The sequence below is a fragment of the Macrotis lagotis genome, chromosome 1 (genome assembly GCF_037893015.1).
Source record: "Macrotis lagotis isolate mMagLag1 chromosome 1, bilby.v1.9.chrom.fasta, whole genome shotgun sequence".
In the NCBI taxonomy this organism is placed as follows: Eukaryota; Metazoa; Chordata; class Mammalia; order Peramelemorphia; family Peramelidae; genus Macrotis; species Macrotis lagotis.
The window spans coordinates 54,437,013-54,462,768 of NC_133658.1; the positions used below are offsets into that span (position 1 = coordinate 54,437,013).

The window sequence follows — 25,756 nt, forward strand, 5'->3', positions numbered from 1 at the left end:
TTAACTGATGTCGGCCTCAGTTTTCTCAACTGTAAAATGGAGGTAATAATAACATCCAGTAATAACATCCACCTTCCAAGATTGTTTTGAGAATAAAATGAGCTAAATTTGAAAAGTACTTTGTAAACCTTATAGAACTTTGTAAATTCTAGCTATTTTTGATATCACATTTCTGGTCACCCAAGTCCATAATAGCCATAAGGAGCTCCTAGCCCTGTCTGATGCTTGACTGGTGAAAAATAATGGATGATTCAAAGAAACTTCCCCCAGTTAGACCAACTCTAAGTTTATTCAATATCTAACCTTGTTGAATATCTTCCTATTACTAAGTTTAAGAAAATCTCCTTTTCTTAACTGTTTAATGACCTACAATTATGTCATTTGGTGCCAATATCAAACAAAACTACAAAATAGCTGATCTGAATCAGGTCCAGGACAGAATAAAAATCTTTATTCAATTTCTTCTTCTGTAAAGTTCCTAATGGATACTCACAGGCCCCATACACCTTTCTGTTGTTCTCTGGATAATAAAAAATTTTAATCCTTTGGAAAATTTAGTGTTTATGACTCACTGCCATAAAATAAATGCCAGTTGAATATTAATATTTAAGAGATGAGTCTTTCATTTGGAATCAAATTTCAGGGCATTAAAGGAGTATTATATTTTTTCTGAAAGCTAGACTTCTCTCACCCCCTATGATTTACTTGTTCATTTTTACTGTCTAAGGTATCTTTACTGATTTAAAAGTTGCAAAGGTTGTTCAAGTTGCCACAGATATTCTTCATCCACATAGTGATACCTATGTGAATAGTAAAGTTTTTCTTTTGAGTAGACATAGATCTCTCCAAAGGAGGTTCTTTAGCATTCTTGGGCTTGTTATATCCAATACTTTATCACATAAAGGAATATAAGAGGTACTGTAGGACCTTTTCATTCATAGGGAATCTCTCTTTAGCAATGAGTCATTTCTTGTCTATTAAATATAGACAAGAACCAATATATATGGATGATATTTATGAGTAATCTTCATGTCTTTGTCCTCACTCATTTCTTATTTCTGATATATATTTTCCACTGTGTCCCTTATTAATTCTCACTCTTGTATTTAAGTCATTGAGTTTCAAAGTATATTTCAGTCAACGGTATTTATTAAGCATTTAATAGGTGCCAAACTTTGTGCTACACATTGGGGTAACCAAAAAAAAAAAAAAGACAAAAACAAAATCAAGCCAACCAAAAAACCCAACCCAGTTCCTGCCTTCTAGGAGCCTCCATTCTAATGGAAAGGACAATGTAAAAACCAAATATACACAAGATATATATGTAGTGAATATGGATTTAATTTGAAAAGACTTCCTAAATTCTTCATATGATTTCTCAAACTCTTTATTCTTTGTAATGGATATTGGTACATAAGTTGCAATTATGATTATTTTCTTAGTTGCCTGAGTTTTTTTGTTTTTGTCAAATATGCAACATGAGATGACCAAAATGTTTCACAAAATTATCATTTTTGTTGCCTTTGGGCATGCAGTAAATAAAATTCCACTAAATCCTTTATATGTTTCTCCAGAAAGGCCCTTTGAGTCCTCCTTTTACTCCACTGTGATCTCCTTTATTCCTTCTGGTTTCATTTATTGTGAGAAAGTCAACATTAATATAACTCAATTATTCTGCCAATATGTTCATTCACTGTCTTTTGGATAAGGATCTTAAATATAGATACTAATTGCTATGTTAACATTTGTAGACAGTCTAAAAACAATGTGATTCTTAGTCCTCTCTGTCTTCTTTCCTAACACAATCTTTGTCACTGTGGAAAGAGACTAAGACTGAGACTAATTTATTTTTTGTATTTTTCTTTATTTCAAGAATTTCCATGGCCAAAACATTCATCTCTAAGTTAGCAGGCTATTGATGATGAGACTCTTTACTGACATAGGTCAGACTTCAGGATGCAGATTAAATCTGTTTTTAGAACCATATCAAAACCGTTCCATCCTGGCAGATCCTATCAGAATTTTCAGTCCAGTGGCATGGAACCCAAAGTTATCTCCACACCATAACTAGTATTGTAGTAGGATTTTGTGCAGGGTTATTATTATTATTTATATTATAAGGATAGTATGTTAATAATAATAGCAATGTTATCTAAGGGAAATACATTCTTTGAACTAGTTTCTGTCACACTTTTTTTTATTTGGATGCTCCAAAGAAACTCTACTTAGTCATCTGAAGTATTCTTTTCATTAAAGATTATCTTCTTTATTATGCAGGCAGCAAGGTATAGTGGAAAGATTTATGTATTTTAATTCTAGACGACCTGGGTTTGACTTCCATTGTATAACCATGGAAAAACCAACCTCTCTAAAACTTAGTCAACTCATCTGAAAAACAGGGGTAAAAACTATCCCCCTGCCATATAAGGATCTTGTGAGCTCTAAATGAAGCAAAGTATACAAAGTATACTTTGGATTCCATGCCACTGGAAATTTTGGAAATTTCCAAGTGTTATATAAATGTTAGCACACTATTATTACTGCTTTACTTTCTGAGGAAAGGGCTAATGATCAGAATTATCCTGGCAAAAATATAGAGACAGGATGAGAGACTTATTTTCCTCTTAAATTCCTTGTCAAATTCAAGAAACTTGGGTTGCCTATAAAAGAGTTCACATAGGAAAGGGTTCCAGATCTGAAGTCTGGCAGATGTGGGTTCAAAGCCTATTTCTGCCACTTGCTACTTTTGTGACATTGGACTAGTTATCACCCTTGTCTCAACTCTACTTGATTCTGTGTCCTATGAGCGAGTTAGACTACCTCTGATCTTCTAGGTAGCTTTGAGCTCTGAATTTATGATCTTATGGCTCATATTCTTTTTTTCTTTCTAGCCTATCTCATTTCCTATGTGTCTTTTATCTGTCCATCTCTGTGGTCCAGTCCTGGTCCCTCCTCCTCTGCTAGTGATTGCCTAGAGTCTACTTCCCATCTAAGATTATCTCTATTTGTGTCCAACCTGTGCTAGAGTATTTTAAGTTCACAGTGGTCTGAGCAACCAGTCAGGTTGCTCAGACAGTCGGACTTCTCCCTAACCCAGTGATGTTATTTTGGTCTTCTTTGATAACAAAGCCAACCAGTCAATCAATCTCTCACCTATACTATATTGATCTTCTATGTACATAGATACTTTCATGATAACTTCCCATTCCAATATGACTTCCTGAGAGTAGAAACCTTTTGTTTTAGCTATTCTTGTTTTATCCAACACTTACTGACATTGACATTGGTTTCTCTTTCTAATTCTTTCCTCTTGTCCTCTTCCATGTACCTCTTCTTGATTTATGCAATCAGACTCAAAATTGGTAGATTTCTATAGGATGTCTGACACAAACACAGAGTGCCTGGGATGGCATCACATTTACTCATGGTAATGAGTAAGGAAAATGCTTTAGAGCATGCATAGACATTCCGTGGTTCTGGTTGACTAATTAGATGTTGAAGGGGAGGCTCTTTGATTAGCTGCCAAGGCATTCAAAAAGATCTATCAACTTCAGCTGGCACATGGCCTATACTTAAAATATATTGCTTCATTCTCTTTTGTCATTTGGTGACCCCTGGTTCATGATTTAGTGAGAGATCACACTAACCATGAACATTTCAAAACACTGAGAGAGCAAGCTATAGGAATCTGGGAGTCAGAGTTCAGGATGGGTTTTGTACATAGTACAGCATCCATGCTCCAAGGAACAAAGAGAAACCTTTGGAAATGACTTTCAGGACCTCATCCCAATGATTTCTCATCCAAAAGATGTGCTAAATTGGACATAAACTTGTTGGAACTAATGCTTTATAGAAATGAACTAAATTTGACCCTATTCTTCCAAGATGTATTTGGAAAAGGGAGAGGGGAGGTAAGGAACAATTTTCTTGCTATATCTTTAAAGTAAGGATCCCCTTGTAAGAGTTAATCAACATTAAATAGTTAAGTAGAAACAGAGTGCTAGTAACTGACCCCTAACAATGGAGAAAAATCACCAATGCGGGCTGGAACCAATGGCAGCAGAGGAACAAAGTGACTCCAAACCCCTCAAATTTGTAGCAGGCTTGACTCTGGGAGAGAAGGAGAGAGTGTACATGTTAGAAATGAAAAGAAGAAAACGTAAAATGTAGTGTCTGAGAAATAAAATGTTACTTGAAACATTTTTTTAAAAAAAAGGAAATTAGTAAAAACAAGCTAGAGTACAAGAAAAACAGGAATACTTTGAGAATATAGTAAGGAGAAAAGATTTTGAATTGAAAAGATATGTGGTATATGAATTACTATATGTAAACCCATAACTATTTAAATGTTGGGGCATTACCAACTGGGTGAGGGCCTAAGATGTGAGGCCAACCATTACTGAATATCTGTGCAGATTTTCCTTCGGCTCCTGGGAGCCCAAGAAAGCTAAATGAAGGCAAAGATTCCGCACCCAAGGCCTGGCCAGCAGTAGGCTCAGGGAACTGTGAATTCAGTCTCTGGAATGTTAGCAGCACTGGAAGCCAAGGTGAAAAAAAGGAGGGAAATGATTTTTATAGGAATGAGGGAAGCCAGAGGAAAGACTGAGGTAATGCAGAATACAAATCCATGCCCAGATAGACTCCCACTGTCAAATTCCATAAACCAACTACCTGACCTCATGCAAACTTCTGGTTATAGACCTATAATGAGTGACTCTTTTTTGGTGAGCAGAGAAAAAGGTTCCTCTCCATGAGTGGTATCAACATTCATGCAAAAGGGCCATAATGTAATATCAATATTCGTGGACTTAAAATATAAGCAACTCCCTCTTAAACTTATCCATAAACTAGCTCATGAAAGAATGAAATTTTGGTTTGGCTACTTCTCCCCACTTTAAGATAAAATCCCATGGGGGAATCTAGAAACTTGTTGATCTATGCAAATAGTTCCTTGAATTTTTATTTCCTTCAGAGATAGAGTTACCACCAAAAAAAATTAAATTTCATATCAGGACCCAGTAATAAGAAATGAAGAGATTCTGGGATAAAATATAACCCAAGCCCATCAAAACTGACCATTACAGAAGCATAGTATTATAGCTAAAAAACAAATCATAGAAGTTATTTAGTCAACTCATTTTATTTTACACTTGGGATAATGGGGGCCTAGGGGAGCCAAGTGTCTGTTCAAGGTCACACAGGTAGCAAATTGGGGGATTTGAACTCAGGTCAGGTCCTCAGATTCCAAATCAAGGACTTTTTCAAATGTTCCGTGTGACTAAAAACCTGTCCTGTTGCGAGCATAGAATATCTATTTGTTACATTTTCTGTGTATTTTGCTGTGTATTTGTGATGATGCATTATGAAATGCTCTAAGTAAGAACAAAGTAGTTCCAATAATTTGAGGACAATTCCCTTCCAAGGGAGCATTTCCGAAGAGTATACTGGATGTTAGACATTCTGCTAAGCCCTTGGAATACAAAAAAGCCAAAAACTTCCTTGGCTTCAAGGAACTCCCATTCTATAGGAGAGACAACTTGCAAATAATTACAATTACATGAAAGATGCATACAGGATAAATGAAAGATAATCAAAAGACTGAAAATACTAACTTAACTCCTAGGATGAGATTTCCCATTCTTTCAGTTCAGAGAGGGGGAAATGAGAATAACCTGTTGAGAATTCCAAGTGATGGGTGGAAGTTATAATGGGGCAAATTTTGACCCCACAGAAGGGGTCTTGGTGAGTGGGATAATGAATCAGGAAGGTATAAAAGAATTGCCTAACTAACCCAAACTACAATAATATAATTATATAACATAAACTTATAGTGGGTCTGCTAACAAGTTTTCTTATTTTCTCCAGTTTCTCCAGAGCAAGCCACTTATTAGGAACCCACTTCCTAATCGAGCTGTCTAAAGTGTAATAAATCACCTTGGCAAGGAGTGGATTATCCCTCTTTAGAGGTTGGACAATCACCTGTCCATGAAAAGGCAATACATGCTCAGTAATATGTTGACCTAAAAGCCTGAAATCAGTTTCCCTTCTAAGGGGAACTCTAAAAGTTTGAATTTCTATTTCATGCTTTGGTCATACCGCAATTTGCTCTTTAGTCCACTAGATGGCAGGAAAGAGAAACAAGAGAAGAAGTTATTCTGTAATCCTGGAATAAATGGAAAATTCATTCTTGTCTGTGAAATAGATGGATAGAGAGGGATGAATGGATGGATGGATGGATGGATGGATGGATGGATGGATGGATGGATGCTTGGAAACAGTGGTATTTGTTTTGTAAATTGTTGTTTTCCCTATTCTTATTTACTTCCCCTTTCCCCCCCTCCATTTCTCACACACCTTTGGTCCATATATTATCTCATTTGATCCCCATAATAATACTGTGAGGTAGATATTACTATTATCTCCCCCATTTTACAGCTGAAGAAAATTTATCTAATAGAAGTTAATACAAATAACTTATCTTGAGACAGTCTAGCAGGATTCAAATCCAGGACCTCCTGACTCCAAATTTCATGAACTCTTCAGTCTGCCTTGAATATTGTCAGTTAGGTGGATTAAGAGCATCTGGAGTCAGGAAGACCTGAGTTCAGATTTGACCTCACATACTTGTTTTGGGTGACTCTGAGTAAGTCATTCAATCTCTGCCTGCCTCAATTTTCTCATATGTAAAATGGGGATCAATAATAATATCTATTCCCAGGATTATAGTGAGGATCAAATGAGACAATATTTGTAAAGGGCTTAGCACATAGTAGGAATTATATAAACATTAGAAGTTATTAAGAATTTTCAAAAGTATTTAATGCTCTTAATTCTATTAAGTAGTAATTTTTAACAGTAAAAAATACTTAACTAATTTTTTTGAATATGTTATATTGCCTCTCAAGGAAGTTATACCTTTGAATCCTTTTCATGTTATGTATCATTTATATATGTATTTATATCTATACTTATCTCACATGATGTACTGTTATCTTTCTCCCTATAGAATGGTATATTTTCATTTTTGCCTTTGTCTCTTCAGTGCCTACGTCTGTTTTTAATTTAAAGTAGAAGCTTAATAAGTGCTTGTTGTCCAACTAAATATAAGCCATAGTATTGGCAGCTAAGTGATACAGTGTATGGAGCATGAAGACCTGAGTTCAAATTAGGATTCAGTCATGTACTAGCTGTGTGACTTTGGGCAAGTCATTTAACCCCATTTGCCTCAGTTCCTCATCTGTACAATGAACTGGAGAAGGAAATGACAAACCACTCCAGAATCTTTCCCAAAGAAACTCCCAAATGGGGTCATGAAGAATCAGATATAATTGAACAACAGCCACAGCAAAGCTATAATATTAATTAATTCTCTATTGAGACCCAATAAGAAAAAATTCTTTATCTTCAATCTGATAAAACATAGCATAACATTTAAATCTTTACTCTTTATACTCTTTATACTCCTATCCCTCAAACCCTCAGTTGTTTCGAAGCCTATCATCCTTATACAGACTGAACTTTACTCATTCCCCATTTTAATACAAATGAATCAATTCAATTTTACACTTTCCTTATCTTTTGAATTCTTTGCCCTTTTTTCCCCCAGACTGTAGAAAATCTTTTACTTCTCAAAGTCTAAAGAAGAAAGACAAACTTCTAAACCTCAACCTTGGATCATTCCCATCATCCACTACTGCTTTCATTGCTACTCATGTACTGTTAAGTGAAACTGGAGAAAATAACAAAACTTGTTAGTGGACCCACTATAAATTTATGTTATATAATTAAATTATTGTAGTTGGGTCCTCATTGCAGCTAGGCAATTCTTTTGTACCTTCCTGATTCATTATCCCACTCACCATACTTTTTCCAAGGTTTTTCATCACTCTTCAAATTTCCTGTGGCTCCCCCTCATACTCCTCTCAGCTGAGAATCTTGCCTCATATCTCACCAAAAAAGAAAAATTGAAGTTCATTCATGAAAAGTCCCTTTCTCCTTTTCTCCCCTCTTCCTCATCTTAAATCACCTGACTGCCTCTGGAAAAGCAACCAATGTTAAATGGAAGTGAGTTAAAGCTAGATGTTGTGACTTCTAATCCAGTATTCTTTCCACTACATCAGAAGAACACTATAGAATGTAATGATACAAAGTCCAAGATTCCAAGTTCTAAGATCTGAAATCTACTCCAAACTGGCTATGACCATAAACAAGTCTCTCCTCCTTTCTGGGTCTCCATTAGCATCATCCTCAAAGGAAGCCCTCTAAATCCTTTTCCCTCTAACCTTCTATAATTCAATTGATAATTGTCTTCCTGTCTTTCTTGGTTCTTTCGTAATTCTGTAAAGTCTGAGAGTAACCAAAGAGGGACTGACTATATATCTAAATCTTGTTCAAATGATTCTTCAGAGCAACCATTTTCTATTCTCCCATTCATTTCTTTGATAAATTGAACAAAGATATTTTGAGAAAATTGGAAATTTCACAATGTAGTTTCTTTTTTCTGGTCAGATGAAGGTCTTTTCCAGCTTCTCCTAGGCCATTACTAGGGGTTCTTTCTCCTATGTACCTCTTATCTGTTTGTATCAATAGTTGACTAACATTGAATAGGTATCCATATGTGCCAGTCACCAAGCTAAGCTATGGGCATATAAAAAAACAAAAGTTAGTCCCTACTCTTGAGGTCACAGTCCAATGGGAGAGATAGCTTGCAAGCAATTATGTGCAAAAAAGATAAATATATGGTTGATTGTTTTCTTCCTTCTCTCCTTTGTAGCTTCTTACTCTTTCTCCCTCCTCGTTTCCTCAATTTCTTCATCCTTTCATTCCTCCCTTCCTACCTTGCCCTCTTTCCTCCATCCCTCCTTTCCTTCTCCTCTCCTTCCTTCCCTTCCTTTCATCCTTTATATTCAATACAATTTTAATATTGTAAAGGAAAATGAAGACAAAATTTGAGTGAATATAATTACCAATCTTGTCCCTAGACAACAGATGATAAAAATGTACCTTTCTCCTTTTGACAGACTATGTTCCCTCCACTAACATTCCCTATTGGTTTTGTCTAATAGTTTTTCTTGTTATAGGGGAATTGTTCTTTCATTGTGGATAGAGAGGAAGTATATAGGGAAATGATTGTGATATAAAATAAAAAAGGTAACATTTTGGGTTTTTTTTAAAAAAAGGTAAAATATTAGTTTCTTATTTGTCATTTTTCTCTTTTGGGCAAAGGAAGGTTTCAAGATTCTATGGGTCCTTCAAAGTAAGAACAAAAGAAAGGAAAGACCATGTCTCACCCAGCCCTCTCTCGGTCTCTGAGGCTGCTCTTCTCTAGGTCAAACTTGTGACCATCATTATGAGAAACTGTTGCAAAGAATCCTTGGGGGCAGCTGGGTGGTACTGCGGATAAGATAGAGCGCTAGCCCTGGAGTCAGGAGAGTCTGAGTTCAAATGTGGCCTCACACTTACTAGGTTTATGACCTTGGGCGAATCACTTAACTCCATTGCCTTGCAAAAAAAACAAAAAGAAAGAAAAAGAAAGAAAGAAAGAAAGAAAATTTAACCAAGAAAATGTAGCCAAGAGGTTCCATAGTATTTGTCTTTAGATAATTAATCCCCCTCATTTTGTGGATGGGAATACTGAACCCCACAGAGTAGCAGAACTGGGAAGGGAACCCAAACCTCCTGATTCCCAGTCCAGTGCCGACTGTACTTTGATACCTCTCTAGGAAGGGGTGTCGAAATATGATATCCTTCATTGATTTGTGTGCAACATTGGAAGGACCTGGCTCATGCCTTTATTTTTATAATCAAATGAATCAGATCATTTTATTCTGTCTTGGCAAGGTTTGTTTGCTTTCCTTACTCAAATGCTGAATGCTCAGAACTGATTTTCTTTGCTGATTCTATGAGGATCAGCTTTGGACTGTATCTTTTGTATCTGATTTACTTAGGTGAAGATCTCAATGTTCCACAACAGCCTTGAAGAACAGCAGGACAGGAGACTTGATAGGCAGTATTGGGTCAGATTAAGAAAAGCCTTGAAGGTATGTCCTAGGAATTTAGGTGGATAGGATTCAGAAATCATTTAGTCCTTATTTTTTTTTAATAGATGAGAAAACTGAAGTCATAGAATTTCAGACTTATTTTTCATTAACTCTAGTTTTTAGGAAGGTTTTTTCCTGGCATCAAGCCTCCATTGATTCTTGTGACTTTTAACCCTGGCTCCTAGTTCAGCACATGAAGGTCAAGAAGAGAAAGTCTATGGGGCAGCTAGGTGGTGCAGTGGGGTAGAGCACTGTCCCTGGAATCCAGAGGACCTGAGTTCAAATTTGACCTCAGACACCTTACTCAGCTGTGTGACCTTGAGCAAATCATTTAACCCCATTGCCTTGTAAAACATCAACAAATAACCAAAAAAAAAAAAACTCAAGAAGAGCAAGTCTAATGATCTTTCTTTCATGGGACTGCTTTTCAAATATTTGACAAGGTGATCACTTCAATTCTCTCCTTCCTCCCCACAGTCTTCTTTTCTTCTAGGCTAAAAATCCCCATTATCTTCAACCAATCCTCATAAAACATGGTCTTGGGATCTTAGATTGTTCTGCTCCCCACTTTTCAGTTTCTTAATGTCCTCTCTCAAGAGCAAAACTCAAAATTGAACCCAAGCTCTACATGTGGCCAGTCTAAAATCAAGGACAGTAAGACCAACGACCCCTCCTTGATCAGAAAAGGAAAGACAATGGCCTGAGATAATATAAATGTGAAATAGCAGGACTAGAATTTGAAATTCTGTCTTCAGAAATTCCCACTTTCCATTTCCAAAGTAGAGATTTTTTCTGAGGGGTGAATAAGCTCTGCAGAGTAGAATCTATAGTCTGGAACATCTACAAGTCAACTAGTCAAACCTAGAATTCAGTAAAATAGGGCAAGGGGGTGGTAATTTGCTCTAAAAATTTCTCTGGTTTTCTTTTCTAGGAATAAGTGGTGGACCCTTGGAAAATCATTACAGACTCAAGCAATTCCACTTCCACTGGGGAGAAATGAATGATTGGGGTTCAGAACATACAGTGGACAATCGAGTTTACCCAGCTGAGGTTTGCACATGTGACCAAGAGATTATTGAAATAGTAGATTTAAAGATGCCTCTCTCACTGACAAAAAAAACATGAGCCCAGAGAACTTTAAAAACACCAAATATTTGGAGGAAAAATCATACTAGTAGGAGAAGCAACAGGTTTCAAAAGTAAAGCATCATTTGATTTCACATATAGGAGTGGCCTTATAATATAAAAGGAGTAGCTAGATGGTGTACTGGATAAGATTGTTGGGACTGGAGTGAGGAAGAACTGAATTCAAATCTGACCTTAGACATTTATTGGCTCTGTGATTTTGGGCAAGTCACTTAATCCTCTTTGCCTCATTCCCCTAATCTCAGTCTCCATCCTAGGGAAATGATTTTAGTATCTTTACCAAGAAAATCTCAGCTTTTCACAGAGATTCAAACATCACTAAAATGATTCAACAACAAAAATTTTCACTACCTACCCATGGTAAAGAGCTTTGAGAACCTTAAACCACTATGAAAATTTGAGTTATTTATTCTTTTTTTACAAAGATGATTTTATTACAGGGGTTAGAGTAGAGGGAATGAAGTGTTGCAAGGCCCTGATGCAACTTAATGAGACTGAATCTGGGGCAAACAGTGCTAGGTATCACAAAGAACAGTCCCATCATAGGTATGAGGACCTCCAAACCTCTGTGTTTGTATATGTGTGTGTGTGTGTGTGTGTGTATGTGTGTGTGTGTGTGAAAATATACTTTTCCTGGATATTGGCACCCTGGAGTAAAGCTAGGGAGAGTGTCCCACTCAGTTACATTTCTGCAGAGAAATCTCTCAACCATGTTGCTAGTATAGAATGTTCTAGAAATATAACAAAATAGAGCTACTAATTTGGAGGAGATAAAAATGCATTTGCTATTCAATTTGACCAGTACTGTTTCTTAATAATAATAATAATAGAATCTAACTTTATATAGTATTTTAAGGTTTTCTAAGTACTTTATTAATGTTATATCATTTGACTTCACAACAACTCTGAGATGTAGGTACTCTTTATTATGTCCATTTTACAGACGGAGAAAGTGGGGCTGAGAATGATTAAGTGTCTTGTCTACTGTCACATGGCTAGCAAGTGTCTAAAGGCAGGATTGGAATTAAATTCTTCTCGATTGCAAATCTAACACTGAATCCACTGTGCTACCCCATCTGCCTCCCTGCCCAGAAGTAATGGGATGGAAAGGATAGGGGAAGAAAGGGCCCAGTGACTTGATTATGTCCCTAGGCAGAGGTCATTGTGGACAGACAGAACCTGCCTGGTTAACAATTTACAATGTAATTTGGAGGCTCAAGGATATATCCAATGTTTATATCCTTGAAAGGGAGGCCAGGATTAAGATAATGACCCCCCAGGATGAAGGAATCCTAAAGCCGAGGACAGAGAGGAAAGAAGGGAAGGGGAGTAGCAGGAGAAAGCAGGAGGGAAAGAAAGGGGGGGGGGGAACAAAATATCTTAGGATTCAAAGGCCCAGAAATGAAACACAGCAATAGCAGTGGCATCTAAAAAGTAGCAATAAATAAAATGAGGGAAAAGACACATTTATTTATAAGACAAAGAACATTTGTTTAGTACCTAATTTGTAGGGAACTCCATGCTGGGCCCTGGAAGAGACAGGAAGTTCCAATAAGACATGGTCAGCCTACTAGAAGTCACAGACTGTGAAGTACTTTGAAAATTTTTAGAAATTTAAAGGTATTATCTATATAACCTTGGACAATCACGTCCTGCCTTATGACTTTTGTTTCCTCCTCTGAGATCAAGGGATTGAACTGTTTTTACTCTCAGATCCCATCTAGCTCAAAATCATCTACACATTTATTAAAAATGATTAAGTAGAAACATGATTAATAGGAAAATATGTTTAACATACCTATAAATGTATAACCGATATTAGATACTCACTATCAAGGGGTGGGGGAAGGGAAGAAAGGGAGGGAGGAAAATGTGGAACTCAAAACCTTGTCAAATAATGAATGTTGAAAACTACCTTTGCTCATAGTTATAAACAAATTTATTAATAAAATTGAAGTGGGAAAATATGATTTTTGATATAAATTGCTGGAAGTCATTTATTCAAGCACCAGCCTGGGCAGTTGTTGGAAAGACCCATCATCACAATGATTTAAGAATCAGAACTCTTTTACCCATGGCAGCAATTTTCTGAGACCAAATTGCATAGAGAGTCCCTTAAGTCTTAGTGCTGTTTTGGCATTACCATAACCAGGATTATATATCTAGAGTAGGAAGGAACCTTGGCGGCCATCTGGTCCAGCAAACTTCCCTACCTCTATTTTGTAAATGAAGAGGCTGACTTAATCATGACTCAGGTCATAAGCATTAGTTAGGATTTGAACCCAGGGTCTCTTACTACAAAGTCAATGTACAAGTACCTATGTGGTTGAAGGAAGTATCAATATCAAGAAATAAATTTTTGATTATTTGAATTATTATACTGAATTATTGAAGTGTTTAAAAATAGTTTCTATTACATTAGACAATTTGAGAAGATGAAAAAGAATAAAAAGATGATTATAGCACAATCCCTGCCCTTGAGGCACTTCCAGTTTAGTTGAGAAGTTTATAGCCTATTTTTAGCATTACCAAAATACTCCTCTTCCTCAAGTTTGTAGTTTCAAAGTCAGACAATCCTGTAAAGTTTTTAATCTGTCTGAAAGGGGAGCTCATAACTTCTGAACTTTTATAGTCTGAATAGACTTTCAGAAAATTTAACTTAATTGAATATATAAATATTTCTAGAGTGGGTTTTCTTCAATTTGGCCAATGCAGATTATAATTCAGTTTTTTTCTGAGTAGATGGACTACAGGTAGCTCAGACATTTGATTATCTGGTAACTAACCTTTGGGGACTGAGATTTAATACACTGAAGGAAAAATAAACAAAATGTCTTCAGTTAACAATACACTGGGAATTCTGCTACAATGGCTTAGAGGAGAAATTGACCCTATGAAGAAGGCCTTGAGCCCTTTCAGGACATAAACCTCTGAAGTCCGAATGAGTCTGCCATGTATAGAGTTCAGATCTATATTGAGTAATGTTATCTTTCTAATGGTCCTTCCAGTTTTGAGATCTGAAGATTTCATCACACCAATATAATAATGGTCCTCTTGTCGCTAGATGGAATAAGTATTTATCAAGCATGTATTATCTGCCAGAGAATACCTAGATGATACAGTAGATAGAGCACTGGTTTTGGAATTAGGAAGACTTATGTTCATGAGTTCAAATCTGCCTTCACCGTTGCTTGCTGTATGACCCTAGGGAAGTTGTTTAACCCTGCTTGCCTCAGTTTCCTTATCTGCAAAATGAGCTGGAGAAGGAAATGGTAAATCACTTCAGTATCTTTGCTGAAAAAACCCTAAATAGGTCCACAGAGACTCAGTTCCAAAACATCTCAATGACACGTTCTAGGGACTGTGCTTTGCAAACATTTTCTCATTTGATAATTTCTTGTCCTTATAGAAGCTCAACAATTTAATAGGGAGATAAGTGATTACACAATATTTCATGATTAAGTCAACAAACATTTATAAAGCTCTGTCATTGTGTTAAACACTGGGAATACAGAAATAAATATCTAAACAAGTAAATGAATGAATGAATGAATGAATGAAGTTGACCAAAGTCCTTAATCTTAATGTGCTTATTGTCTAGTGCAGATTGGAGCCAATCATGGATATAAAGTACTAACATGAAGGGCAAATAGAAAAGGCTCTTGAAGAAGGTGAAATTTTAACTGAGACCTGAAAGAAGTCAGTGAAACCAACAGGGAATAGATAAGAAGGATGAGAATTCAAGTTTGAGCCAGGGGAAATGATGCTCCAAGACTAGAGATGGAAGGTCTTGGGTGAAAAAGAGCAAAAAACGCTAGTGTCACTGGACTGTAGAATCTATTGGGGGTTGAGTGAGGGAATAAGGTATAAGAAGACTGAAAAGGTAAGAAGAGGCTAAGTTTTGAAGGATTTTAAAGGCAAAGAGAAGGCTTTATATGTGTCATCCTAGAGCTAGTAGTTTATGGAATGGCCTGGAGAAGAGTGAGAATTAAGGCATCCTATTTCCAACTTCCCTTCAAATTTGCACAGCATTTCAGGAAATTTAATTTAATTGAATGTATAAATATTTCTAGATTGGGTGCTTTCTTCATTCTGGCCATAGTTACTGTCTCCACTAAACCTCAGCTTGCCCAATATGAAGGTTGAAGGAGAGATCAAAGAAGAGTCATAGCTTTCATATCAAGTCTGGTCTTAATATTTGTTCTGTCTCAGGAAATTTAAATTATCTTTGAATTTCATTTCAGCTTCACTTAGTACACTGGAATTCTGCCAAATATCAAAGTTACAAAGAAGCAGTAATGGGAGAAAGTGGTTTGGCTGTAATAGGAGTATTTTTGAAGGTAATTCCTTATAATTGTATAGTTCTTCCACTCAGGAAATCAACGTGGGCAAAAAAAATTATACATTGATTTTATTTTTTAATTAAGTATGATGGCTGTGTATTTATCATCTTGTCTTGCTAAGTACTCTTACCTCTCTGGATAAAAACAACAACAGCATTTTTAACTCAAATTTTTCATGGATTTACATCTGATAGCTGGGAGCAGAGCACAAGGAGCTTCAGAAGTTGGTCAACGTCTTACCAGAAATTAAGCATAAGGTAAGATGGTTTTTCTGAAATCAGCATAATTTAGAAAGCAAAAATCACAGTTTTTGGAGTAGAGGAGATATTTATGAAATGCTAGTTGAACAACTTAGTCATATTTTGGTGTCAAAAGAATGCTTTGCTGTCACTTTCATAATTTTCTGTTACCATACAAATATGTTGTAGCAAAGTCAAAAGTCTGGCATTCTGTTGATAACTAGTGATGTGACTGTAGGTAAATCACTTTCTGTCTCCAGGCTTCAGTTTCTACCTCCAGAAATTGAAGGGGTTAGATGAGATTAGCTTTAACTCCCCGATTCAAATTTCTTATCAAATGAGATAATATTTTTAAGGCACTTAGCAATTAGAAGGAGCTTATAAATGTGTATTCCCTTCCCTCTTACTTCTAGGATTTTGAATACTAAATGCATTGATTTAATCAGCACAATAGAGGCCACTACTTCCACCACTGGTGTGGTGGAAAGAGACTGGGTCATTTTTTTTAAAAGAACTGGAAACAAAGTGGGCACCCAACAAATGGCAGATGGCCAAGCAATCATAGTCCATGAATGCAATGAATTATGATGATACCATAATAAATGATGATTATGGAGAGTTCAGAGAACTCTGGGAAGATATTGATGAACCTATACAGAGTAAAATTAGCAAAGTCAGATGAGCAATTTATACAATGATCCCAGTAACATAAAATGTAAAATGGAAGTGTGCTGCCTCAGGAGTCAGAATCTGAGTTCAAATTCTGTTGTGTGTGTGTGTTTTTAATTATCTGATTACATGTATGGCCTTGGGCAGACAATTTCTCTTCCTGGTATTTCAGTTTTCTCATCTGTAAAATGAAATTATTAAACTAAATGAATACTAAGGTCCCTTTCAGCTTGAAATTTATGATCCGATGATCCAAGTGAACTATGCCAAAGATGAGAATGTAATTTTGCTCCAATTTTATTTGGAAAGGGGATTTCTAATTGTTAGATGAATATGGAATGGAAATTTCAAGTAATGTTTATTTATTCAAGGTCAAACAAGAAATGAAATGTATAAGCATTCTGAAGGAATCCTAGATGTTGGGAATAAAAAGTAATATTTAGATGTGATCCCAGGGAAAACTATAAAGCTTGCCTAACAATGATGCTGGCAACCCCTGAATTAAAGTTTTGGAAAGCATGAATTTTCCTCAGAGCCACTGTTTGATCTTTGCATTGGCCTTCCTTTTGACCCCCCTCACCCTAAAGGAGGCTTAGATCAAGTCAGTCCCACCCTCGCCATACACATCTTAGTTTCCTTCAGCAAACTACAGAACTTTACAAGTTCAAGGTGAATCCCAAGTCTTTTCTTTGTCAAACTAAACCTGGGATGTTTTCCAACAAGGAGACAGCACAATGCCTTTTGATAGGAAAGAAAAGATCTGGCAGTGAAGAACCAATTCTTACAACGTTGTTTACTCAGGGTTCCCTCTTTTTCTTCTTTGAAAATTCTGGGAAACTTTTCCCCAGGGAGGATGACTACTAACTCTGTTTAGCTTGGGTAAGTCACACTGAAACCTCATCTTCTTCATCTATGAAATAAAGATGAGCTCTAATGTCCCTTTCAGCTCAAAACCCATGATCTCATGATCCTTTCTAAGATCAACATTCAGGGAAACAGGATTTTCCTGGAGAACTTAGAATTCTGGAAAATGTCTAAGAGTTTGGGGTCCATGAATAGACTTCCAGGAGTTTATGACTTGGATGAGAAAAAAAAATTACATCTTTATTTTCATTAACCTTTGGGTTCCATTGGGATCCTATGCACTTTATTTTCTGCCTTAGATTTCACTTAACTGCCCAAGGTGTCCAGGAAACAAAAAAGTTTAGATAATCCCTTAAACCTTATCATCTTCTAGATGAGGAGACTGAAGCTTAGAGAGGGGAATTGGCTTAGATACTACTTCCAAATTATCTTGTATATCTATTCTTTGTACAGTCATTTACGTGTGGTCTCCTCCATTAGACCATACAAGACTTGAGAACAGGAACTGGCTGGAGCCTTTCTTTGTATATCCAGTGCTTAGAATAGCCTTTGGTGCTAGTTGGCTGACTGACTTAACCTAACAACTAGTTATTGGCAGAATTGAGACTGGAATCTATACCTCCAATAGTGCCTTGCCTTTTGTCTCAATATAATCTCCCCACCCATTATAAATTTTTATTTTTAATTTTATCTTTAATCAATTACATATAAACACAACTTTTGAACATTCTATTAAAAACTTTTTTGAATTCCATATTTTCTTCCTCCATTCCTTCTCTACCCCTCTTTGAGAAAGCAATTTTATATAGATTATATGTGTATAGTGATGCAAAATATTTCCATATTACTAGCCAACCTCCCCATATTGCCCCAACCTCCCCCCAAAAACTTAAGGATAATAAAGAAAATATTTTAAAAGTATAATTCAATCTGCATTCAGACTCCATCATTTCTTTTTCTGGAGGTAAATTGTTTTGGAGCATTGTAGTGATGAAAAGAGCTATCATTCCCAGCTGACCAGGGTTAAATATTACAATCACTATGCACAATGTTCTCCTGGTTCTACTCATAAGCATACTTGGCATCAGTTCGTATAAATCTTTCCAGGTTTTCCTGAAACCAACCCCTTAATAATTTCTTATAACAACCATATACCATATACCATAACTTGTTCAGTCCTTCCCCAATTGATGAGTACCCCTTCAATTTCCAATTCTTTCTCACAACAAAGAGCTGCTATGAATATTTTTGTACATATTGTTCCTTTCCTTATTTATTTGATCTTTTTGAAATATAAATCTAGTTGTTGTATTATTGGATCAAAGGGTATGCACAGTTTTGTGGTCTTTTAGACATATTTTCAACCAGAATGGTTGAATAAATTCATAACTCCACCAACTGTGCATTAGTTCCTATATTTCCACATCTCCTCCATCATTTTCCTTTTCTTTCATATTTGTCAATCTGAAAGGTGTGACTTGGTATTTCAGATTTGTTTTAATTTGCATTTTTCTAATCAATAGTGATTCAGAATATTGTCCTAGACAATAAACAACTTTGATTTCTTCTTCTGAAAACTGCCTCTTCAGATCTTTTGACCATCTATCATTAGGAAATGAATTGTATTTTTAGAAATTTGACTCAATTCTCTATATATTTGAGAAAAAAGGCCTTTATAAGAAATTTTGAAATCCCCCCCCCCCCCCAGTTTCCTGCTTTCCTTTTAATCTTGTCTGCATTGGGTTTGTTTGTGCAAAACCTTTTAGTTTGATGTAATCAAAATGACTTATTTTACATTCCATAATTCTCTTTATCTCTTGTTTGTTCATAAAGTTTTTCCATAAATCTGATAGATAAACTACTCCATGCTCCCTTAGTTTATTTATAACATTTCGCTTTATTTCTAAATCATGTACTCATTTTGACCCTATCTTAGTATATGGTGTAAGATGTTCATCTATGCTTAGTCTCTACCAGACTGCTTTCTAGTTTTCCCAACAATTTTTATCAAATAGAGAGACTTGTACCACAATCTTGGATATTTGACTTCGTCAAACACTTCATCTCTATGGTCATTTACTACTATATATTGTGTACCTAATCTAATCTACTGGCCCATCACTCTATTTCTTCTCCAGTGCCAGATTGTTTTGATAATGACTGCTTTGCAATAAAGTTTGAGATCTGACACTGCTAAACCTTTACATCTTTTTTCATTGATTATTTTAAAATTCTTTATCTTTTGTTCTTCCAGATAAATTTTGTTTTTATTTTTTCTAGCTCTATAAAATAATTTTTGCATAATTTGATTGGTATGGCACTGGATAAGTAAATTAAGTTAGAATTGTCATTTTCATTTTATTGACTTGGCCCACCTATGAGCAATTAATATTTCTCTGTTTAGATCTGACTTTATTCATGGAAAAAAGTGTTTTGTGATTGTGTTTCTCTAATTCTTAAGCAAGTAGACTCCCAAGTATTTTTATTGTCTGCTATTATTGTACAGGGAATTTCTCTAACTCTTCCTTCTAGACTTTGTTGGTTATAAGAAAGTGCTGATGATTTTAAATGGTTTTATTTTATATTCTGTAACTTTGCTAAAGTTGTTAAGAATTTCAACTGTAGTTGATTGTCTAAGATTCTATAATTTTGGATAATTCACATTAACAACAGTGAGTGAATTTTGTTTCCTCATTGCCTATTCTAATTCCTTCAGTTTCTTTTTCTTCTAATAGCTATAACTAGCATTTTAAGAAAATATTGAATAAGAGTGGTAATAATGGTAATCCTTGCTTCACCCCAATCTTACTGAAAAGGCTTTTAGTGTATCCATATTCTGGATAATCCCTATTAATGGTTTTAGATAAATATTATTAATCATTTTAAGGAAAGCTGTAATTATTCAGTTACTTTCCAATGTTTTTAATACCAATGAGTGTGGTATTTTGTCAAAGGTTTTTTATGCTTCTATTGAGATAATTATCTGATTTGTTATTGATGTGGTTAATTATGCTGACATTTTTCCTTATATTGAGCCACTCTTGCATTCCTGGCATAAATTCCACCTAGTCAAATTGTATGATCCTTATTATATATTACTATAATCTCCTTGAAAGTAGCTTATTTAAAATTTTTGCATCAATATTCATTAGGGAAATTATTCCATTACTTTCTCAGGATTTGCTTTTCCTGACTTAGCTATCAAGACCTGTTTGTGTCAAAAGGAATTTGGCAAGATTTTTCTTTACCTAATTTTCCAAATAATTTATATAGTATAGGAATTAATTGTTCTCTAAATGTTTGGTAGAATTCACTTGTAAATCTATCTGGTGTTGGGGATTTTTTTTCTTAGTCAACCCTTTAATCCAGTATTAGGTTTCTTTTTCTGAGATACAATTCCTTTTTTTTAAATTTATTTTTATTAAAGATATTGAGTTTTACAATTTTCCCCTCAATCTTACTTCCCTCCCCCCATGAGATAGGATTACTTAAATATTCTGTTAATCTGGGAAATTCATATTTATGTAAATATCCCTCCATTTCACTTAGATTGTCAGATTTACTAGCATGGAATTGGGAAAAATAACTTCTAATAATTGTTTTAATTTCACCTTTATTGGTGGTAAATCTATCCTTTTCATTTTTGATAATAACTTGTTTTACTTCTTTCCTTTTTTTTAAATCAAATTAACCAATGGCCTATTTTATTGAGTTTTTTGTAAAGCCAGTTCCTAGTTTTATTAGTAAGTTTTTATTTTATTTTACTCAACTGTCTGTTGATTTTCAGAATTTCCTGAAATTTAATGGGAAATTTTAAATTTGTTTTTTTCCCAGTTTTTTTTAGTTGTTATTCATTGATCTAGTCTTTCTCTACTTTATTTATATAAGCATTTAAAGGAAAAAACATTTCCCTAAGTTCTGCTTTGTTTGCAACCCATAAATTTTGGTGTGTTGTTTTATTGCTCTCATTTTTCTTAATGAAATTATTTATTGCTTCCATGATTTGTTCTTTAACTCCACTCATTTTTTAGGATTATTTGGTTTCCAATTAATTTTTAATCTGCTTTCGTGACTCTTTGTTGGGTATAATTTTCATTGCATAATGGTCTAAAAAGGATGCATTTAATATTTCTACTTTTTTGCTCTTGGTTGTGAGGTTTACATGTCTTAATACTTGGTAATAATAATGATGATGATGATGATGATGATGATGATGATGATGATGATGGTGTTTGTCCTTCATTCTCAAAGAAGGTCATTACATCAGGGAGGTGATGTCATGATAAGCACATGAATTGGATTTGTATGAGGAGGTGCTATGCTAAGTTACCAGCCTCACTTTCTCCTCCAGAGCTATCGGAGTCCAGTGGCCAGATATAAGTAGTGCAGTGGATAGAACACTGGCTTTGGATTCAGGAGGATGGGAGTTCGAATTCAGCCTCAGACACTTGCCACTTAGCAGTATAACCTTGGGCAAGTCACTTAACCCTGATTGCCCTGCATCCAGGGTCATCCCCAGTCATTCTGATTCATTTCTGGTCACTGGACTAAGATATTCTGGAGGAAAAAGTGAGGCTAGTGACTTAGCACTGCCCCCCCTCACTCAAATCCAATTTATAATACATGGTAAATTGCTGTGAAGGTGCCATGTACCACTTAGAAAAAAAATATACTGGGGTGGCTAGGTGGCACAGTGGATAGAGCACCAGCCCTGGAGTCAGGAATACCTGAGTTCAAATGTGACCTCAGACACTTAATAATTATCTAGTTGTGTGGCCTTGGGCAAGCCACTTAACCCCATTCCCTTGCAAAAAAAAAAAACAACTAACTAAAATTAAAAAAAAGAAAAAAGTACTCCTTTCTAGTCCCATTCAATTTTCTCCAAACATCTATCATAGCTAACTTTTAAAAATTCTACTCATCTTCTTAACTTCTTTCTTATTTATTTTATGGTTAGATTTATCTAGCTCTGAGGTGAAGTTATCTATAGTAGTTTTACTATATATTTCCTTCTGTAACTCATTAACTTATCTTTTTTTTTAGGTACTTTTTTTAGGTACTTTTTTCCAATTACATGCAAGGTAGTTTTCAACATTCATCCATTTGCAAGTTTATGAGTTCCACATTATTCTACTACTCTCCTTCACCCCCCCCCCCTTCCCCCATGGCAGTGAGCAATCTGGTAAATAATAATTATTTAGTTTGTCCTTCATTCTCAAAGAAGACCATGACATCAGGGAGGTGATGCCATAACAAGCACATGATTTGGTTTTGAGTGAGGAAAGTGCTGTGCTAAGTCACCAGCCTCACTTTCTCTTCCAGAATGTCTGGGTCCAGTGGCCAGATATGAATCAGGATGACTGGAGGTGGCCCTGGATGTGAGGCAGAGTTAAATGACTTGCCCAAGGTCACACAGCTAGTAAGTGGAAAGTATCTGAGGTCAGATTTGAACTCCCATCCTCCTAAATCCAAGATCAGTGCTCTATCCACTGTGCCACCTAGCTGCCCTATGATCTGGTAGAAGTTGCACACATACAATCACGTTTAATATATTTCTGTATCAATCATTCATTCAACTTCTCTGTCAAAAATTTAAATGTTATATCATTTGGTGCAGGAGTGTTCAACCTTTTAGTTGTCCTGGGTAACATCACCCAATAAAAAACAAGGTTTGAATACAGAATTCAGTATCCATTCATGAGTACAATGAACCCATCAAAAAAGGCAATGTAGGGGCGGCTAGGTGGCCTAGTGGATAAAGCACCGGCCTTGGAGTCAGGAGTACCTGGGTTCAAATCTGGTCTCAGACACTTAATAATGACCTAGTTGTGTGGCCTTGGGCAAGCCACTTAACCCCATTTGCCTTGCAAAAAAAAAAAAACCTAAAAAAAATGCAATGTAGGCTGCCTGAATGGTCCCCAAGAGCTAGTGCATCCTGCAAGCCTCAGGTTGGACTACCTGATTCAATGAATATATAATATTACTTCATTGTTTATGGTATCTTTTATAAATGGCTCATGAATACTTAGTCCAGAGTGATTAAAATGGTTTTTTTTATTAAGATATCTTAACAAAATGGCACACCTCTCAACATGGGAGAGAGGGATGGGGAAATCCCAAAATGCATGGTCTTTTATGTACTTTGAAAGACTTTGTTCCTGCCCCCTCATGCCAATCACAGTCTAGGGTCACAATCTAAGTGATACATTGGTCCCTATACATTTCCCCCACCCTGCTCATTATACTAATAAGCAAGAATAATAATAAGCTAGATCTCTGAACATTTATATAGGAGAAGGTCGAGATCCTAGGTTAACTTAAAAACAGGTGGGGCAGCTTTGGATCAAATGGAGACTAAATCTTTTATCATAACTCAGTACCTGCCCATAGGCAACAATATAGGCAGACCCTAATCTTTTTAATGTAAACTAACATTCCTCCTTCCCATTCTTGTGGAACACAAACACCCACATATTCCTCACAGTATCTTTTAGCAAAATATAGTTTCCCTACATATCATTTTAAATTAGATCTGTTTTTGCTTCTGCTTTGTCTTAGATCATGATTACTACATTGCTTTTATCCCCTTCAGTTGAAGCATAATAGATTCTGCATCAGTTCCTTAGTTTTAATCTATGTGTGTCTCCCTGTTTCCAGTATATTTCATGCAAACAACATATTGTTAGATTCTGGTTTTTAATCCACTCTGCTATCAGATTCCATTTCATGAGTGAGTTCATCTCATTCATTCATTATTACAGTTATGATTATTAATTGTGCATTTCCCTCCATTCTATTTTCCCCCTGTATGCCCTTCTCTCTCTGTCTCTCTCTCTCTCTCTCTCTCTCTGTCTCTCTCTCTCTCTCTCTCTCATTATCATAGTCTTTCTTAAAAATCACTTTTGTTTCTGACCACTTCCTTCTATCAGTCTCCCTCAGAGTCTTTTATTCCCTACCCCTTCTATTTCCCTGTAGAATAAGATAAATTCTTATGCTCAACTAAATGTATGATCTTCCCAATTTGAAACAATTCCAATGAGAGTTCAGGTATTGTCCACCACTTCCATTCCAATCTTGGCCTTCACTGAAAATCCCTTACTTTCACATCTTTTATTTTTTAGGTTTTTTTTTGGTAAGGCAAACGAGATTAAGTGGCTTGCCCAAGGCCACACAGCTAGGTCATTATTAAGTGTCTGAGACCAGATTTGAACCCAGGTACTCCTGACTCCAAGGTCGGTGCTTTATCCACTAGGCCACCTAGCCGCCCCACTTTCACATCTTTTTAAAGTGAGATAATTTCCTCCATTCTTCCTCTCCCTTCCCCCTTCTCCCAGTGCATCCCTCTTTCTCATCCTAATTTTATTTTGTTGAAATCCTCCCATCATAGTCAAGAATGCTTGAAAGCTTTTTTTTTGGGGGGGGGGTTGTTTGTTTTTTGTTTTTTTGCAAGGCAATGGAGTTAAGTGGCTTGCCCAAGGCCACACAGCTAGGTAATTATTAAATGTCTGAGGCTGGATTTGAACTCAGGTCCTCCTGACTCCAGGGCCTATGCTCTATCCACTGTGTCACCTAGCCTCCCCGAAAGCTTTTTAAATATCCATTTCCCTCTGTTTTCCTGAAGGATTATATCAAGTTTTTCTGAGTAGATGATTGTTTGTAATCCTAGTTGCTTTCCTTCGGAAATATCTTATTCTAACCTTCTGATCTCATAATATAAAAGCTGCTAAATCTTATGTGATCCTGAATGTGTCTCCATGATATTTGTATTGTTTTTTTCTGGATGCTTGATTTTTTTTTCTCTATGACCTGTGATCTCTGAAATTTGGTTATAATATTCTTGGGAGTTTTCATTTTGGGATCTCTTTTAGGAGGTGATTGGTGAATTCTTTCCATTTCTATTTTACCCTCTGGTTGTAAGATATATCCCGGAAATTTCCCTTGATAATTTTTTGAAAGATAATGTCTAGACTTTTTAAAAATTATTATTATTATTATTATTATTATTATTATTATTATTATGACTTTCAGGTAGTCCAATAATTCTTGTTAGCTTCTTCTGGATTGGTTTTCCTGGTTGGTTGTTTTTTCATTGAGATATTTTACTTCTTATTCTATTTTTTCATTTTTTAAATTTTATTTTATGGTTTCTTGGTGTTTCATGGAGTCATCAATTTCCAGTTGCCCATCTCTAATTTTTAAGGAATTATTTTCTTCAGTGAACTTTTGTACCTCTTTTTCCATTTGGAAAAATCTGCTTTTTAATGAGTTCTCTTCAGGGGATTTTTGTGTCTTTTTTCCCATTTGAGCAATTCTGTTTTTTAAGATATTATTATCTTCAGTATTTTTGTACATCCTTTACCAAGCTGTTGACTCTTTTCATATCACTCCAGTATTTGAGCTCTTCCAGGAATTCTTTTTAAGTCTATAACTCATTCAAATTTTTCTTTGAGGCTTT

General features: G+C 35.6%; 1 protein-coding gene across 2 annotated transcripts in view; it reads left to right on the forward strand.

Moving 5' to 3' along the window:
* CA5A (carbonic anhydrase 5A) overlaps positions 1 to 25,756 on the forward strand; it is a 62,886-nt gene that overhangs the window by 18,755 nt on the left and 18,375 nt on the right. For both annotated transcript variants that reach the window (XM_074201538.1, XM_074201543.1), the window contains exons 3-5: positions 10,972 to 11,090; positions 15,431 to 15,526; positions 15,724 to 15,786. In XM_074201538.1, the coding sequence (XP_074057639.1) occupies positions 10,972 to 11,090; positions 15,431 to 15,526; positions 15,724 to 15,786 (278 nt within the window). The remainder of the gene's footprint in view (positions 1 to 10,971; positions 11,091 to 15,430; positions 15,527 to 15,723; positions 15,787 to 25,756) is intronic.